The sequence below is a fragment of the Carassius gibelio genome, chromosome B5, assembly GCF_023724105.1.
Source record: "Carassius gibelio isolate Cgi1373 ecotype wild population from Czech Republic chromosome B5, carGib1.2-hapl.c, whole genome shotgun sequence".
Lineage (NCBI taxonomy): Eukaryota > Metazoa > Chordata > Actinopteri > Cypriniformes > Cyprinidae > Carassius > Carassius gibelio.
The window spans coordinates 16,819,719-16,837,110 of NC_068400.1; the positions used below are offsets into that span (position 1 = coordinate 16,819,719).

General features: G+C 37.4%; 1 protein-coding gene across 1 annotated transcript in view; it reads right to left on the reverse strand.

Moving 5' to 3' along the window:
* Positions 1–212: 212 nt before the first annotated feature.
* The window catches only part of pappaa (pregnancy-associated plasma protein A, pappalysin 1a), a 101,837-nt gene continuing 84,657 nt past the window's right edge, over positions 213–17,392 (reverse strand). The window contains exon 23 of the mRNA XM_052556603.1: positions 213–6,073. Within this exon, the coding sequence (XP_052412563.1) occupies positions 5,969–6,073 (105 nt within the window). The 3' untranslated portion in view covers positions 213–5,968. The remainder of the gene's footprint in view (positions 6,074–17,392) is intronic.

The window sequence follows — 17,392 nt, forward strand, 5'->3', positions numbered from 1 at the left end:
TACCAATATAATTATTATTATTAATCTATATATATATATTTTTTTTTTTTTTTATCGAGAGATGAGATAGACTGACTGGCCATTTGCAACAGTGACACAATTCAAAACTACATTTCTGCTGGAAAGAAGACATCAACTATGTTCAAACTTGAGGAATCCCCTGATGTGGAAACAGTTATATCGTATATGTATGAATCAAGCAGACGTCAGAATTTTGCTTAGAATTTATTAGCAATGTGAAGAGCAGACATGGCCAGCATCACCAAACACAAATGGGTTTTAATAACAGGCACAAAGACGTCCGTTTACACTTGAAATCCAACTCTTGATGCTGATGTAACTGTAATGCTGATGAAAATGGTGGATTTCTCAAATTTAAATAACTTTCTTTAATGTATCCTTGTGTTTAATGCAACTCTTTAAATATACAAGGCATTTTACTGGTACACGTTTTCACGTCACTATTTACAACCGGTCAATACATTCATATTAACCTTTAATAAAGCTCTTGATACAATTCCATTAGTTTGTTTTATTAGATTTTCTACCATCTGACCAACATTTCAAATAAATATAATTTGACTTTGAGGACTCCCAATAGTGAGTGCTAGTCAGGGAAGAAACTCTGACTCATCGAGCACTGATATTTTGCTGTGCCCGTCCATATTTTGACACCTGGACAAACATATTGGCAGGCCAAAAACAGCAATGTGTTTTCTTCACCTGTCCAATGCTGATGCATGGGGGCTATGAATTTCATGGATTTTAAGACACATTCAAAATGTTACCTACAAACTGGGAAGAAGTTTATGAATTTCATTTTTAAAACTGATTTCTCCTATTGCAAGATATACCATGATCACATTCTCCTCTCCTCGGGACTGCCATAGAATAAATGCACTGTATTAACAAACAATTACATACATATATTACATTATTATAACATTTAGTTACAATCATGTCCCAACTGCATTAATGGCAGCATTTCCATCGCATGGAAAACTGTGAGGTGTGACTTAATGACATTCGGTCACTGAATGGCAAATATCTGAAGTACTGTGTTTGTTCTTCAACTGGAGCAATGGATAAACGAGTAAACAGAAAATAAAAATAATATAAGAGCCCCAATAATCAAATTTTACACATAAGACCATTGTACAAATAACTTACATAAACAATAAAAAATATAACTTACAAAAGTATAACACTCTCAATAAATAGTTCTACTATGTACACTTTTGTATGTTGCTAATAGACGCAAATCACTAAAATATGGAAATATGGAGGCAGCAAACATTACAGGCATGAGGTACAGCAAGAAATCCTATGATGCGTACAGTAGTGTGTGTCAAACAGCCCAATGGCAACTTCATTTAACAAGCCAACATACACTCTTCAGACCAGTATGCTTTGAGGGATTACTGATGTCTAAAATAAAGCAAAAAGAATAAGCATTCGGCGTAATTGCACTCAGAATTGGTTCTGGCGTTTTTGGATTGCTAACTTGCACATAGTGATAGAGAAACAAATAATAAGTCTGAGAAGAGTGATTCAAAAAGAAAAAGGAAAAAAAAATAATCACTTGACTGGCAGGCCCGCCAATCATAAAACCTGTCAGGATATTGGCAAGTTACTTGATGTTCGTGCTAACTTGGTGACATGGTTGCTGATCAGTTTTGCTGTCCATCTTGACAATAAATGCTGACTAATGTTATCTCGAGTACAGTTACATGATTTCAGGTAATAGTAACTTGATACACTTGTTCTCCCAAGAATATATAGCAAACAAAATCTTTATACATTATTATTATAATTATTATAATTCTTGTTCTCTCGTGCTTCATATAGTTTTTTTGTTTTGTTTTTTTTTGTTAGTTTTTTTTTTTTGGGGGGGGGGGGGGTGTTGAAGTTCCTTCATCATCATCATCATCATCATAATAATAATAATAATAATACATCCTTCAATCTAACTCACAAGATGGCTAATAAAAAACAAAACCACAACAACATCCAAACAACATACATATAATGACCCATTTAAAGTCTTAATTTTCACACTCTCTGAAACATACATATTAAAGCCAGTTTCCCATTGTCCCAAAGGTTTGTTCAGACAGGGCATATCAATCCACTAACATGTTTCCACATGTCACGCTGCTCTGCTGTTTACGACAAAACCAGACGTGAAGCGAGAGGAACCACAATAATCATCAGTAATCACAGAGGCATATGATAGTATCATACAGTAAAAGGAAAATCAAACATTACTAATTTCACCACGAACACGTATTCCCTCCCAAATTGTCCTGCCTAACAATAGCAGCGATTTTAGAAGTTTTAACTTTCGTTCAACGGGCTACCGAAAAAAGTGCAGCAACTGAGGTCATTAATACAAATACTGACTACTGGTACATAAGATATTTATTAATCTTGTATTTTATTTATTTCTTTTTTTTTTATTTATTTTTTTTAGAAATATAGCCTAAATGACTGCACTCGTGACACCACAAGCACAATAAAATAAAATATTGACTTTGGCATCTGATCATGAAGTCTTTATGCCACATACATGAGGATTCAACACTAAAAAAAACAAAAAAACATTTTGGTTGTCTGACTTTCTTCTAGATGTTTCTTTTTTTTTTTTTTTTTCTTAATCATAAATGTCATAGCTACTATACTTTAACTACCATATGTCTACAATTGCACAAAGTGATGCCTATTATTAAAACATCACGCAAAATAATCTTTAATGCTTTAGCATGTAATCCATGCCAATGTTCAAGGAGCCTTGGCCCAATCGCACTAAATGAATAACCTCAAGGATAAGACAAACCTTATCAGAAATGTTAAATGTTATTTTTCTGCATAAACATGGATTTTTGCACTTGGCAAACTCTTCAGCAGGTGAGTACCACAGTAACATTATACTTATTTCTTTACCATGTGCTTCATCATTATGGCTTGTGGCATTTTGATCGAACAGCCGATATAAGGGGATATCACTATAGACCCAGGGGGTTAAACGTAGCTCTCCCTAAAGAGTTTAGCCACAATTCTAATTAAACACACCTGAAAAAGCTAGTCAAGATCTTTAGGCAGGTGTTTTGGAGTAGGGCTGCAACTACAGTCTTCAAGATGATGGCACTCCAGAAGCAGGTTTGACGCACCTGATACAGAGAGTCAAACCTGGAGATTCAGACATTAGTGAGAAACTAGTTAAAACATGTCAAGGCCATAAGGGGAAGAGGTTTGTTTGAAGAAGAAGTCCACAGTTGGTAGCCAAATATTACACAAAAGAACAAATAAATTAAACCTATATAGCGGCTGCTTAACTTGATTTCTGAATGCATTTAAGCAATAGATCTCCCCAAAATTAGTTTTTAGTTTTACTCCCGCCTCAGGCCATGTAGATGGATTTGTTTCTTCATCACACAAATGTTAATTGATGGACAGGAATGGTGTGGTTTACTTGTGGATTGGTGTGATGTTTTTATCAGCTGTTTGGACTCTCATTCTGACGGCACCCATTCACTGCAGAGGATCAATTTGGTGAGCAAGTTATGTAATGCAATATTTCTTCAAATCTGATGAAGAAGCAAACTCATCTACATCTTGGATGGCTTAAGTTTGAGTACATTTCAGCACATTTCCATTTTTGGGTAAACTATCCCTTAAAGTAATAATCATTAAAGTGATATACATTTTCTCTCTTTTTCACTCTGATTTTGAAATCTGATTACAACTTTGCATATATAAAGTAATTCCGATTACCATGAAGCTAAATTGTTTTCCTTTTTTCTTTTGGCAAAAACACATACAAGTGGTTACGAAGTTGGCACATGTGCAGTAAGCTACCTTTGAAACGCTTTTGACAGCAGATTCACTGAGATTAGAAAGAGTACGTAAGAGTCTCCATTTGTCGTCATCATTCATATTACATAATTACGGTCAATTTAAGAATGCAAAGAACCGCAGAACTACCACAGCCGCGGTCCATAGTACTTGTGCAGTCTTCTGAAGCTGATGGGTTTGTGTGAGGAACAGACCAAAGGTTAAACTGTTTTTAGTTGCTGAAAATTTTTCCCTCCATCAGAGCTCACAAATATCTTCCACGATTGCGGTCAGACTGAAATATGGCACCTTTGGACGTCACACCATGCTTTGATGTCATCGGTTCTCATGTGTGTTGAAACCAGAGAGTGGAGAATGACATGTGAGATCTGCAGTGGACGGAAAGATTTTCTGTGAATATTCACTTTAATTTCAATCTCTTCATCACACAAGACCTGTATGACTTCAGAAGACCTGAATGGAATACTGCTTTTTAATTGAACTGTCATTTTTATGGAAATTAGGTGCATATTTTAAGATTTCTTTTTTTTTTTTTTTTTTTAGTATTTCATACACACAAAAATTAGTAAATTATAGTATCTTCATATTTTGGGTGAACTAACAATTTCAGTTAAATAAAATATGTATGTCAATGGCCTCTACATTCAGGAATTTGTGTCTATTTTGCATTCGGACCAGGATGAGTTACAATTCAGCACTGGCCTGGAGCTTTAATGGGAGGTCTTCGGTCACGGATGGTTATATTGATAAGAGGTAAGTATTAAGGCAGACTGACGGCACACTAGATCATGGCCTGCATATTCCTGTTGTCTGTTGTTTGACTAATTAGCAGCAATCGTAGCAGCAACAACAGCAGCCATGCTAAAGAAACCAATTCTTTCTCACCATATCTATGCACAGATCTATCGGAGTGCATTTAAAAAAAAAAAAAAAAAACTCAAATTGCAATTATTTTATAACAGAACATAAATAGTGTGCGACAAGACTGGCAGCTCTTCCCTATTGCGCATTTGTATTTGATAGATTTGTATCGTTTCAGGAACATTAAAACAATCACTGATTATTGAGTATCATCTTTGTTATACGGACACAGGTGAGGGCGGAAATGCCACACACCACCTTCCTGGGATGACTGAGGTCACATCCAAAACAAACTAAAACAAATCAAGTCCCCTAAATGAGTTTGAGAGTGCATTTCTTCTTTTTCTGGCTTTGGTCAAATCAGTCTGGTTCCCTTGCGATGCCTTGTTTTAATTTTTTTGGAGGGGTTGTGAGAGACCTACAAATGGCATAAGGTCGGGACACACCAAGTCGATAGCAAGCGACGGTCTGGCTAGTTTGTTTGGTGTGTTCCACTCGTCGACTCTCGTCGGGCTCAAGTTGGCGGCAGTTTGCCTGATTCAACATGTCAAAACGCCGTGGGGACCATCGGCGCGAGTGAGAGCTCTGATTGGATGTTCAGTTTAGCGAATGAGTCAGTGGCTAAGAATTCAAGTGAAAGTGAAAACGAGCACGTAAATGAAGGGCGGGTACCGACAGAAAGCTGTTTAAATGTTACATGATCTTTCCCAATCAATCAAATGTTTTCATAACAACGTGAGCCACTTAAAATTATTAAAGTTATCAGCATTACTGAAATTCAAAATGGTAAACAAGCACTGATTTGTTTACGTTTCGTTTATCTGCATTAATCTTGTATATCTTTGTTTTCGGTTTCTCCTTTTAAATAACCAATATATACTATTGATAGTTGCGGATATAGACTGTTAATTCCTCTCACACATGCACAGAATGCACGTGGCTGTAGTATGTGCAGTGTGTTCGAGCACAGCTTTTTGGTCCGACGCGAGACGACAACACCGTCTGCTTTCGTCGCCGCTAGTTCTTTGAAGTCAGCTTGGTGTGTCCCGGCCTATACACAAAACAGCTTTGGTCCTTTGTGAGGTCTTGACATTGGGATCCTTTTCCAAATGTAGTGTTAGAGATAGCAGGTAGACTTGGACTTGGAAATGATGAACAGCTATAAGAGGAGAGGTACAATTGTGAACCAGCAGCATTTCTGGGAAGAAGATCTCATCCTGTCCCAGTCTGCACACCGGCTTGGTGGTGCGTGTTAACCAAGTGAGTGCAAGTGCTCTCCCTTTCGGTTCTCCAAAGCGTTGGGGTCCCGGCAAGCGCACTCTCTTCTGATGTCACAAGACATGGGGAACGGAATCACCTTGAAGAAGAAAAGAAACAAATGTTAAAACATGGTTCAGAGTAGACTCTTAAAATAAAGATCCCATAAGGGGTTTTCACAGTGATACCACTGAAACAGGGGTGTCCAGTTTCTTGAAGGCCACTGACTTGCAGAGTTCAGCTTCAGCACTAATTAAAAACACATGAATCAGCTAATTAAGACCCTCAGACGTACTAATATCTTCCAGGCAAGTGTGTTGGAGCTGGTTGGAGCTAAACTCTGCAGGATATTGGCTCTCCAGACACCCGTTTCATAAAACAACCATTTTTAGCTCCCCAAAGAACCGTCCAATGAACCTTTCTTAATAGAATGATGCTATTTTTTCCTCATTTGAAGAACATTTTAATAATCTGAAGAACTTTTTTTCCACTATTTGAGGGATGGAAAGGTTCATGGACGTTAAAGACACTGGAACTATCGATGCCAAAAAATATCCTTTATTTTTAAGAATGCAATGATAGCTTTCATCATTGGTCAAGATGTCTGGACTTGGTACGGACTTGAAAAATTGATGAGCCCCTTGGAGGGATTGAAAATAGAATTTGAATGTTGTTTGGCACTTGACGTCACAATTGAATGTTGGCGGTGCGTCACTGACACCAGCTGCTGCATTGCGGCCTCCCTCGGGACAGGCCTCAGCTGCTTTTCAGGATAAAATGCATCTCCAGTCGCTCAAAACTAGGACCATATGTGCAGTTCACATTTGCACATCCACAGAACCATTTGTCTTAGCCTTAGCGTCTGAACAGACTGAGTTGTTCATGGTGTGAATTCATATGCTAATTTATCTTGGTGCACAACAAAGTGGACTTTCTAATTCATAGCATCGATTATGGAGTAATATCCAGCCTTTTTGTTCCTTAAAACAGATGAGGGTTTGAGGAAAAAGGCCAAAGTGGAGGCACTTCAGTATAAAATCTGTCTGTAGAGGCATTAGCAAGTTGATTCCCTTGAACAATGCAAATATTTTTAACGTGAATAATGCAAGTAGGCAATTAAACTCATGTAAACCGAATATTGTGATGAAGTTAATGTGATTATACTCATAATTAGAGTAAGAATGATTGCAGTACGTGAAGTACTGCTATTGTGCAAACAAGCTTAAACCTTCTTCAATGAAGAAAACAAAAAAAAACTATTTCCCTGGCTAAAAGATGAGCACTGAAACTAATATTGCAATTATATTTAATTAAACTGTGGCCATCTTCACTACATTCGACACCTGAAAAATGGTGCTGTTGCATTTTTATGAAACGAGTGAGTCTGTAGTGTGATACGAGAGACTTAAAACTAGTTACCTGGAGAAGTGGACTCATACACAACTATTATGCATATTAAACTATATATACAACTATTTTATATCAGAAAAAAAACACAATATCATGTTAGCCATGTTAGGCACCCAAATAAAATAAGTAAATAAATGAAGGAATGAACAAACACACCTTATACAGTGGTTTAATTAATTTAGTTTAATTAATATTTAGGAGAGTGTATTTATTTAAATCAATCATGTTGTCTTGTTTTTGGAAATAATAATAGTAAAATAATAATAATAAAAATAATAACAACAACAACATCCCTAAAGAAGTACAGAATTACTTTATCTTTAAACTAGTATCAAGATCATACAACTATTTTTTAAAGAATAAATCTTGAATTAAATTTAGGCACACATCTAACAAGACAGTCTTAATTGGTGCTATTTAAGTATCATTGATATACTTTATATACCATTTTAATATCAATTAATATTTTTGTTTATTATATTTTCAGTTTTATTTTGTGCTTCTGTATATTTTGTATTCATATACCTTTCATTCATTCATTCATATATTCATTCATTCATTCATATTTATTTACTTACACTTGAAAAAAAGGGAAGTTTTGCATTTTGAACTAGCTGAAATAAAGTGTAAGTTTTTATCTGATATTTATATTTTATTAATGTATTATGATTTCATTATTAATGGTAACAGACCTGGTCTCATTCTCTCTCCAGTGCTTCTAAAACAAATGTAGGGGTGTTTAGATATGTTGGCAGCTAATGAGAACAAAACTGATGAAGAAAAGCTTTTTTTAGTGAGAGTGCCATTCTCCAGACGGAAATTGCGTATATTATGACGCAATTAAAACAAAACATGTTTGTGTGAGCAACACTTAGTCTTTTCAAAGCCACTTACTTGTGAAGCTTTTACAAGCATGAACCGGACACATATCAAAACCAGCCGTCATTGCCCTGCAAGGGATTTCCTGTCCAACCGTACGCCTTCCCTCTCATCTAAATATTATTTTTTTCTGGCTTTTGCTAACCTTGCTGAATTTTTTTTTTTTTAAATCACCCTAAAGTGGTTTACTGACCAGGCTGTTTTTCCATCCTGACCAGCTGACAAGTGCCCGCAAACCCTCTAAAACCATCAAACAGACCAACCTAACCAGCTCTTTAAAACTGGGATGTCAACTAAGCCTGTTTTTTTTTTTTTTTTTTTCAGGAAGCAATTGTTATCGACCACTCCATGAAGGTGCACCCTTTCATTTTTGTTTCCCTCTAGTACTTCACATAACCATTTCTCAATAGCCCCTTTCCTTTTCTCCAAACTCACGACATGCAAACTTTCACAGTTCAAGTTCTTGCACTCTCTCCTTATCTCACCATCGGACTAAGATGTGGGTGGCAAATTTGACATGGTTTCCTCTGCCCTTGACCCTTAGGGTGGCTGAACCAGCTGCCACATCTGGGGCTCATCGATGGTGGCTGGGAATGTCAGCATGGGGCAGAGGCCAGTCCAGAACACACACACACACACACACACACGTTCCCTAACAGACCATGTACGTCACAGCACACGACCCCCCACCTCTGCAGAGTGCATGCATGTGTCAGATTGCAGTTGAAGGAAATAGTATCAGGGGGCTGGGGATCGGGTCACAGACATAGGGCTTCAAAACTTAACACAGCATCATGGTTCAGATGCATAAATCACGTCAAAACGTCAACATCATAACAGAGAATTTGAGTGACATTTACTGTTTGAGAAGCAACAATAATTTGTTTTGCTCCTGTTGTTTTAAGATTATTTCTCTATAAAACACTAAGGGCTTAATTTGGTTTGCACTATGAACTAAAGTTGAGTACACTCAAAGACTATATATTCACAAAGTTATTTCTAACAATGGTAGAAACAATATTAAGAGCCATATTTACTAAACAGGGCAAATTAACGAGAGCACAATCCCATAAAAGCGCCGATAGGAGTGCAAAGTTCTTTGCTTGTTCTACTGACAGTGTGCACATTAAATAAGACAGACAAAGCCAGATCATTTCCATGATGACCAACACAATCTACCAAGAGCAACACAAATTCATGTCGGCTTTAACAAAAGTTTTTTTTTTTTTTTTTGAGGGGGGGGGGGGGGTAAAGTGATGTGATATACAGCCAAGTACGGTGACCCATACTCTGCATTTAACCCATCCAAAGTGCACACACTGTGAAAACACACCCGTGCAGCCATTTATGCTGCGGCGCCCGGGGAGCAGTTGGGGGTTCGGTGCCTTGCTAAGTCGTGATATTGCCTGCCCGAGATTCAAACCCACAACCCTAGGGTTAGGAGTCAAAATCTCTAACCACTAGGCGCCGACTTCCCCTTCAAAGAAGGATGCAGTTAACAGTAAATTGAATACTGCAAACCTTATGAGATCATGTTGGGTTCCACTTAAATATTATTTTCCCATAAGTTTTGCACCTGAAAGGGACAATCCTAGAAATAGATACGCGATAAGGTCAGCCACAAAAATGTGTCCATGACTTTTCAAAACTAATGTTTCACTGTGTGTCTTTAGTAAATCATGATAGTAGTTTTTTTAATGCCAAAAGAGGGTTTTGGTTGGCCCTACATATAGCTAAAAATCACTGCTAATTCAAAATTACAACAATATACAAATCCCATCAGATACATGCTTAAGAAACACTTTTTCAAACCACACAGTGTATCACAGTGTAATGTCCCAGGTCTGGGCCTATCTCGCCTTTCACTGGTAACCAGGTCTGCAGAACAAAACCAGCCCTATTGTTTATCAAAACTAGTCAAAGACTAGCCCAATTATGTTTTTAACGCAACTGAAATTTTGTTTCAGGGAGATAGCTTTAACCTAGAGCAACAGAGTTTATATAGAATAGAATAGAATAGAATAGAATAGAATAGAATAGAATAGAATCAGAAAGGTAAGTGCTAGTATTACTTTGTCAGGTGCTGGCGTCAGGTGTCTTTAGACAGTTTTTATTTTTTTTATCATGAAAAGGTCCATGATAGCTATTTTGTGCCTTTTTGATATGGCACCGCAAGGTGACGTTCATTTGCAGAACGCAAGCTTCTGGAGGGCACATACATTTGAACTAATGAGTTTAGGTATTTTGGTGTAGCGCCAGTTGTTGTCTTGTAGGCAAACATCAGTACCTTGAATTTAATGCGAGCAGCTAGTGTAAACTGATGAAGAGAGGTGCAACGTGAGCTTTTTTCGGCTCGTTAAAGACCACTCTCGCTGCTTATTTCTGGATCCATTGCAGAGGCTTAGTAAATGCGGGAAGGCCCGCCAAGAGTGCATTACAATAGTCCAGCCTTAGAGAACAAGAGCTTGGACAAGAAGTTGTGCAGCTTGCTCTGACAGGAAGGGTCTAGTCTTCCTAATGCTGTATAAGAAAAATCTGCAGGACCTGGACATTGTAGCACTATGGTCTGTAAAGCTTAACTAATCATCGGCCACTACTCCAAGGTTCCTGGCTGTCCCGGATGGAGTTATGGTTGACAAACCTAGCTGTAGAGAGGCTGTGTTGAAGTGCTGGGTTGGCTGAGACCATGAGCAGTTCTGTCTTAGTAAGGTTGAGTTGAAGGTGATGGTCCTTCATCCAGCTAGAAACGATTGACCATCACCTTCAACTCAACCTTGCTCCTGAAAATTAATGAGCCAAAATGATAATGTTTATAAAATGCCACTTCCTCTACTTTTTCAGATTATTCAGATTATTGCAATTTACTGATCAATGGCCACAAATCATTTATTAACATTATTATTAAGTTGCTGCATACCTTGTAAAATAGGCTTTAGTAAGAAATATAGCTTATTCTGATTATTACTACGGGTCTAGATGATGTATCCATAACATTTACAACATGTTTTCCTACTGCCCAAACTGAACTCATGTGCTCAGGTCATTAAACTTGTGGAAAGTGGAGTCATGGGAGGCACAGCCTTCAGTCTCAATCTCGATAGGGGAAACCTTGTTGTGAAAGTCTTGAAAAACTCTCTCACTTTTTTCCCTTTTTTTTGCTGCAGAAACAGCTATCTTGCCCCAGTCTTGCATGGTTTGCACTTCATTGCCACTTTTCCTTAAACCAGCCAAGATTAAAGGAAAGAATTTGGAAAACTAAAAAAGCTCATTTGGAGATGTGGTTTCATAGCCGTAAACTTTGCAGGGCAAAGCCAACATACATTGATAATTATGTCTTATAAAAACGAAAGAGACACGTATTTGCTACCGCCACAACTGCAGGTCGGCACCCGGAGGAGTTCCCCCCTTAGATTTATTACCTTGGCATGATATTGGGTTTTGATAATGCAAACAAGAAACTACTGAATTTGGGTTGTCCCTCAGATTGAGACTGAAATTCTAATGGGTTATACTTCTAACTTCTAGACTTCATGTCTTCAGTTCAACAAATGAACAGTAAACATAGTAATATACAAACAGCAAGATCAATGGCGTCATAGCTTTTTAGTCTTCTTAGGTTGTTTTAGGTCATTTGTTCAATCAAAGGTAGTTCTCTACAAAAACATCTCTTTTTGGGATCCAAAACAAATCATTTCAAATTAGACTATAAAACTGCAGAAACTTTCTACTTATTCTCATTAAAAAATTTCACAGAATAGTGCTGAAGAAAAACAACATTCTGTACCCATCTAGACAGGTGTCTATTCTTTCTGAATTTTTCTTCTCCTTGAATACAGTAAGGATGGTAACATTTCCTTAACAGTTCTTGACTAGCCAAATGTCATAAGCAAATGCAACTTCTAGATCATGTGCGCCATGTAACTGATGGTCCAAAAACACATGGATGAAGTCCATTAATGTTGGAACTTTTTTTTTTTTTTTTTTTTTTGAGAATAATTACTTTTTTACACCTGTGTACACACGATTTAAAAATCACAGTTAAGTATCCAGTGTTTGCCGATGAAAGGAAACTATATTGTGCTGCATATCACAACAACTGCCAAAATGAAGAAAAAAAAAAAAAGTATGACAAGCTATGTGCCAAAATTTGATTGCTATGGGATTTGTTGAAATCTCTAACCCTACATATGATCAAAAGTAAAAGTCATTAGTGAGGTTAAACTGATCAGCTAATAAGTTTAGTCTTTCTACATCACTGACCTTGTGAGCTTAAAACTTACTAAATCCTCTGCCAGAAAGAAATCTCTTGTAACGAAAACCGAAGGATCTCTCTTTCTTTTCCCTAATGTGCCCACTGACCTCCTTCCTCATACCAACAGCTTGTAGTGATTAGTAAAGCATCCTGCGGTGACCTGAGATGCAGTTTGACTCGCACCTTCAAAGTCCCTGACAGGAATAATACACAGCCAGTCATCCAGAACACCTTAATACGCAAACCTTTCAAGAGAACACGACGAGAGCTGGGATAAAGTGAACACGACAGGGTGCGATAAGAAAGGGAAACAAACACGCAAGCAGCAGGGAAGTGCCTTGGTTTCCTTTGCCTTGGGGTCATCGTGGCCAACGAGAGGATCACCCAAAGAGAGACAGACCTCACTGCAGGCATTGCTGGCAACACTTTTGCTGGCAACAAGAACATGACCAAGTGTCTGACTGAGTCAACAATAACACATATCCTTTTGTACGTTTATAAGTAGAGTTATGAAAGGTTTTCACTCAATTTACTGGTTTGAATCAATCTAATGAATCATTCACTGAATGAAGTTACTGAATTGATCAGGAGTGTGTTTACCGAAATCAGCATTAGCCAACTATGGTATGCGTGTATATGTGTGTGTATACATTTAACTATACATGGTACACACACATGCATTATGGAAACACAAACGTTTATTACGGATTTTGAATTGGTTCATTTATTTCTACAGTCCTATACTACTGTTTTGTAGTGATGATTCATTTCCATGAACTGTTTTTTTCGGACAGTTTGATTCAATGCTTAGAAAACAATTAATCGGTTCCTTACATCAAACAATATTATTTATTTTTTAACAACTCAATATATCGTTATGTTATATTGCTAATTATTGCCTTCCTGTAAGAATGATATCTGTGGTCACGTGTCATTTGCTGATCCTTCATGTTAGATGCTATTAAATATTGAGTAGCCTACATACTGTAGCAATGGTTCAGTTTGAGTCAGATATGACTGAAATGCTGACTTTAAACTTTGCATTTCAACTCTCCGACTGCCTACACCGAAAATCATGAAGTTAAACTAAAAACTTTAGCCTAAATATCCATAATATTCATTTTTAAATAAAATGGAGAAAAAAAAAAAGTGGAGAAATGTGAATTTATGTTTCAGTTTGAAACAAAGTTAAAGTCAGTGAAGCAAAGACAACATTTGGATCCACTTTGAAGAAACAGGACCAAGCAAAATGCAAACTCTTGTCTGTATCAAACAGAGTGAAGTTGTGGAAAGGCTTGTAAAAAATAATTGCACTTGATTTGCAACCCTTTTCAATCGTTAAGGACTTACTGATGATACAATTATTGCATGTGTATCTTATATTCCAAGCAACTTCAAACCTGTAGTTTCGATGGTTGGATGGAAGTTTGCCTTACTTTGCCCACACTATAAACCTGATTGTGAGGGAGGGTATAAAATACAGTCAGGAGGTTTTGGCATAGGTAAAAATAATTGTTCAAGGAGTAATATGATGTTGCTAAAAATAACATTGTTTTGTGTATTTGGTATAGTGAAATGTGTTTATGTGGTTTAAAGTTCAAAAAACACATTATTTTCCACATATTCCATGTATATTATTGTTTCTCCTCTATGCTCACCGTTCCGAAATGTGTTGTATTAAAAAAAAAAAAAAGGCTCATCAGTTTGAAAAGTGAGCTGTGCTCTGATTGGCCAGCTATCCAGTGCATTGTGATTGGCCAAATGCCTCAAGCATGTGATGGAAATGTTACGCCCCATGCCATACTGTGATAGTGTGTCCTGGTCAGAACACCGGCATGACAAGACAAAACAATAAAACCGATTACAAATGTTACATCCATCCATTAGGGACATAATTACTGATTATAATTACACTTTGCGTTGCATCGTGCTACATAAAAATAAAACCATGTCTGCATTTGTGATTGGATAAACAACAAGCCTACTCTAAAGTGCTTAAATCTTGCTCTTTAATCATCAGTGACAAATTCTTTAAATATGTAAATGTACTTACACACTGTGAGTCAGAACAGCCGGCATTGCAGTCTACTCCCAGGATCAGGAAACAATCCTCCATAAAATGCATTGGACATATCTTAATACTTGGGTTGAACTGTTCTGGAACAGTGTTGTAAATACAATTTAACCACTGATTTCTAGTTGTGTCCTCTTTCGGAAGGTCAAACAAAGTATTTTCGTTTTCACAACGAAACCGTGTCTGTCTCCACAACATGGCAGCAGAAACAATACTACAGGGAGAATCAAAGTAACACTTTATTTTTTTGCGTCAACATTTGGGGCGGTGTTATGCAAATTTTCCCACACAGTGACATAGACATGTGGGGGAATGCTAAAAGGAAGCGTTTCAGGAGGGCGTGGATGAGTCGTAACTTTTATAAAGAATATCTCTTTGGGTTTGAGACTTAAGTCTTTGCAACTTTAGGAATCTTATCTATTCAAGAACAGCTTGTGACAACCAAAAGGTATGGTTACTTTAAGCACTTTCACAAAAGCGCTACTGCATCAGAGCAACTCAGGGACAGGTGGGGATTGAAGAGTTAAAGCTCAAGAAGGATGCAGTAACAAGATGGAACTCTACCTTTTGCATGCTGCAAAGATTTTGGCAGCAAAAAGATGCCATTATTACTACACTTGCCCTTGTCAGCCCCTGATGGCCCATCACCTTAAACTCAACCTTGCCAAGACAGAACTGCTTGTGATTCCAGCAACCCCATCGTTTCATCACAATTTCACCATCAAGTTAGGCACATCAACCGTAACTCCTTCAAAAACAGCCAGAAACCTTGGAGTTATGATTTATGATAAGCTGACTTTCTCAGACCACATTCCTAAAACTGTCTGAATCCTGCAGATTTGCTTTATTCAAAATCAAGAAGATCCAGGCCTTTTCTTTTGGAACATGCTGCACAACTCTTTGTTCAAGCTCTTGTTCTGTCCAGGCTGGACTATTGCAATGCTCCCTTGGCAGGTCTTCCAGCCAGTTCTATCAAACCTTTACAATTAATCCAGAACGCGGCAGCAAGATTATTTTTTAATGAGCTGAAAAGAATACACGTCATACCTCTTTATCAATTTGCACTGGCTACCAATAGCTGCTCGAATAAAATTGAAGGCATTGATGTTTGCCTACAAAACTACCACTGGCTCTGCACCCATTTACCTAAATTTATTACTTCAGACTTATGTGCCCTCTAGAAGCTTGTGTTCTGAAAGTGAACGTCGCTTGATTGTGCCATCCCAAAGAAGCACAAAGCCACTTTTACAGACTTTTAAATTAAATGTTCCCTCCTGGTGGAATGACCTCCCCAACTCAATCCGAGCAGCTGAGTCCTTAGCCATCTTCAAGAATCGGCTTAAAACACATCTCTTCCATCTTTATTTGACCCTCTAACTTTAGCACTCAATATTCTAATTCTATTCTTTAAAAAAAAAGCTAACTGAGACTTGTTATAGCACCTATATATCTTTGCTCTTTTTGCTGTTTTTGATTGCTTCCACTGTCCTCATTTGTAAGTCACTTTGGACAAAAATATCTGCTTAATGAATAAATGTAAAAATATGAATGTAATTCCTAACTATTTTTTGGTAGTCACCATCCTCTATGATTCACTTTTGACATGACATAACATAGCCTTGTTTACTGAAATCATGGGACTTTAAAGTTTGATGCACTCTCCAAATCACTTAAAACTAAATTAGTGACTAACAAAGGTTACAAAGCTTCGTGAAGCAGTTTTTCAAAAGCACCTATAACAGCCTATGTGCTATTGCACTATAGCTTTTGAACACTGACCAATATTGGTCTTCCTGTTTTCAGTTGCTCTTAAACATTTCAGATGATTTTTTCTTAACTTCAAGAAATCCTCATCTGTTCTTGAGATCAGAAAATCAAGTTGTGAGGTCACAAAAGTTGTTTGTTGGGGATGACTAGTAGCACATTTCATGGGGACAACAAACAGTCACATACTATCTCAAATGATTATCTCATCAAAATAATGGCGCAGTGAAGTTAAGTGCAATTTGAAATCAGAGGCTCATAACAAGGCAGACCGCCACTTATCTGTGCACTAATGCGTGAACTCCATTGATCTGCACTTGTGTTTGTGGGCATGACTAGGAAATGTATGAATGAGTTTGGGAATTTGAACAGATGAAGGTAAAGTGGTGCACAATGGGAGAAAGTCAGATGACCTACAGTAGAACTCATCCAACTCCAGCAATCCATCAATCTCAAAATGATTAGTTCTTTCAGAGTCATTTACAGCTACAGCTCTTCCCTAAGCTCTGGATATTTCCAGAGACAGGATGTTTTGCAAACCCTGCTGATGCATTTGCTTCAAGGACTGCCAGGACGGTGAACATAGCTCGGGATGTCGGGTGATTCTTGTATCAGTTGCTGCTCGGGGAGCCAACTTTCCAAACATTAGACATAGACTCAATCTTCTCTTGAGTCCTGAATATTGTTTTCCGCCATTATAAGTGGCCGTTTTGGCTTTCATGTTTCCCAAGTTTAAACTTGCCACTGGATAAACGAAAATGAAGCACAAGATATCAGTTTTTTTTTTTAAAATAACTGTCTAACAAGACATTGTGAAATGTCCACTACGTACATTAAATCAGGAGTGACTATCTTTAGCTGCACAAATCAAACTGATACAGATACGAAGCAATACACGCAACTAAAAAAGCTCTAGCTCATCAATATATGGCTTTATTTCATCCAATCCCTCTATCATTGATCTGCCAACTGTGTGACATATCAGGAGGAAGGAGGCACCAGCAGATCTGGCTTATGGTTGCAGAACAATTAAACATTCT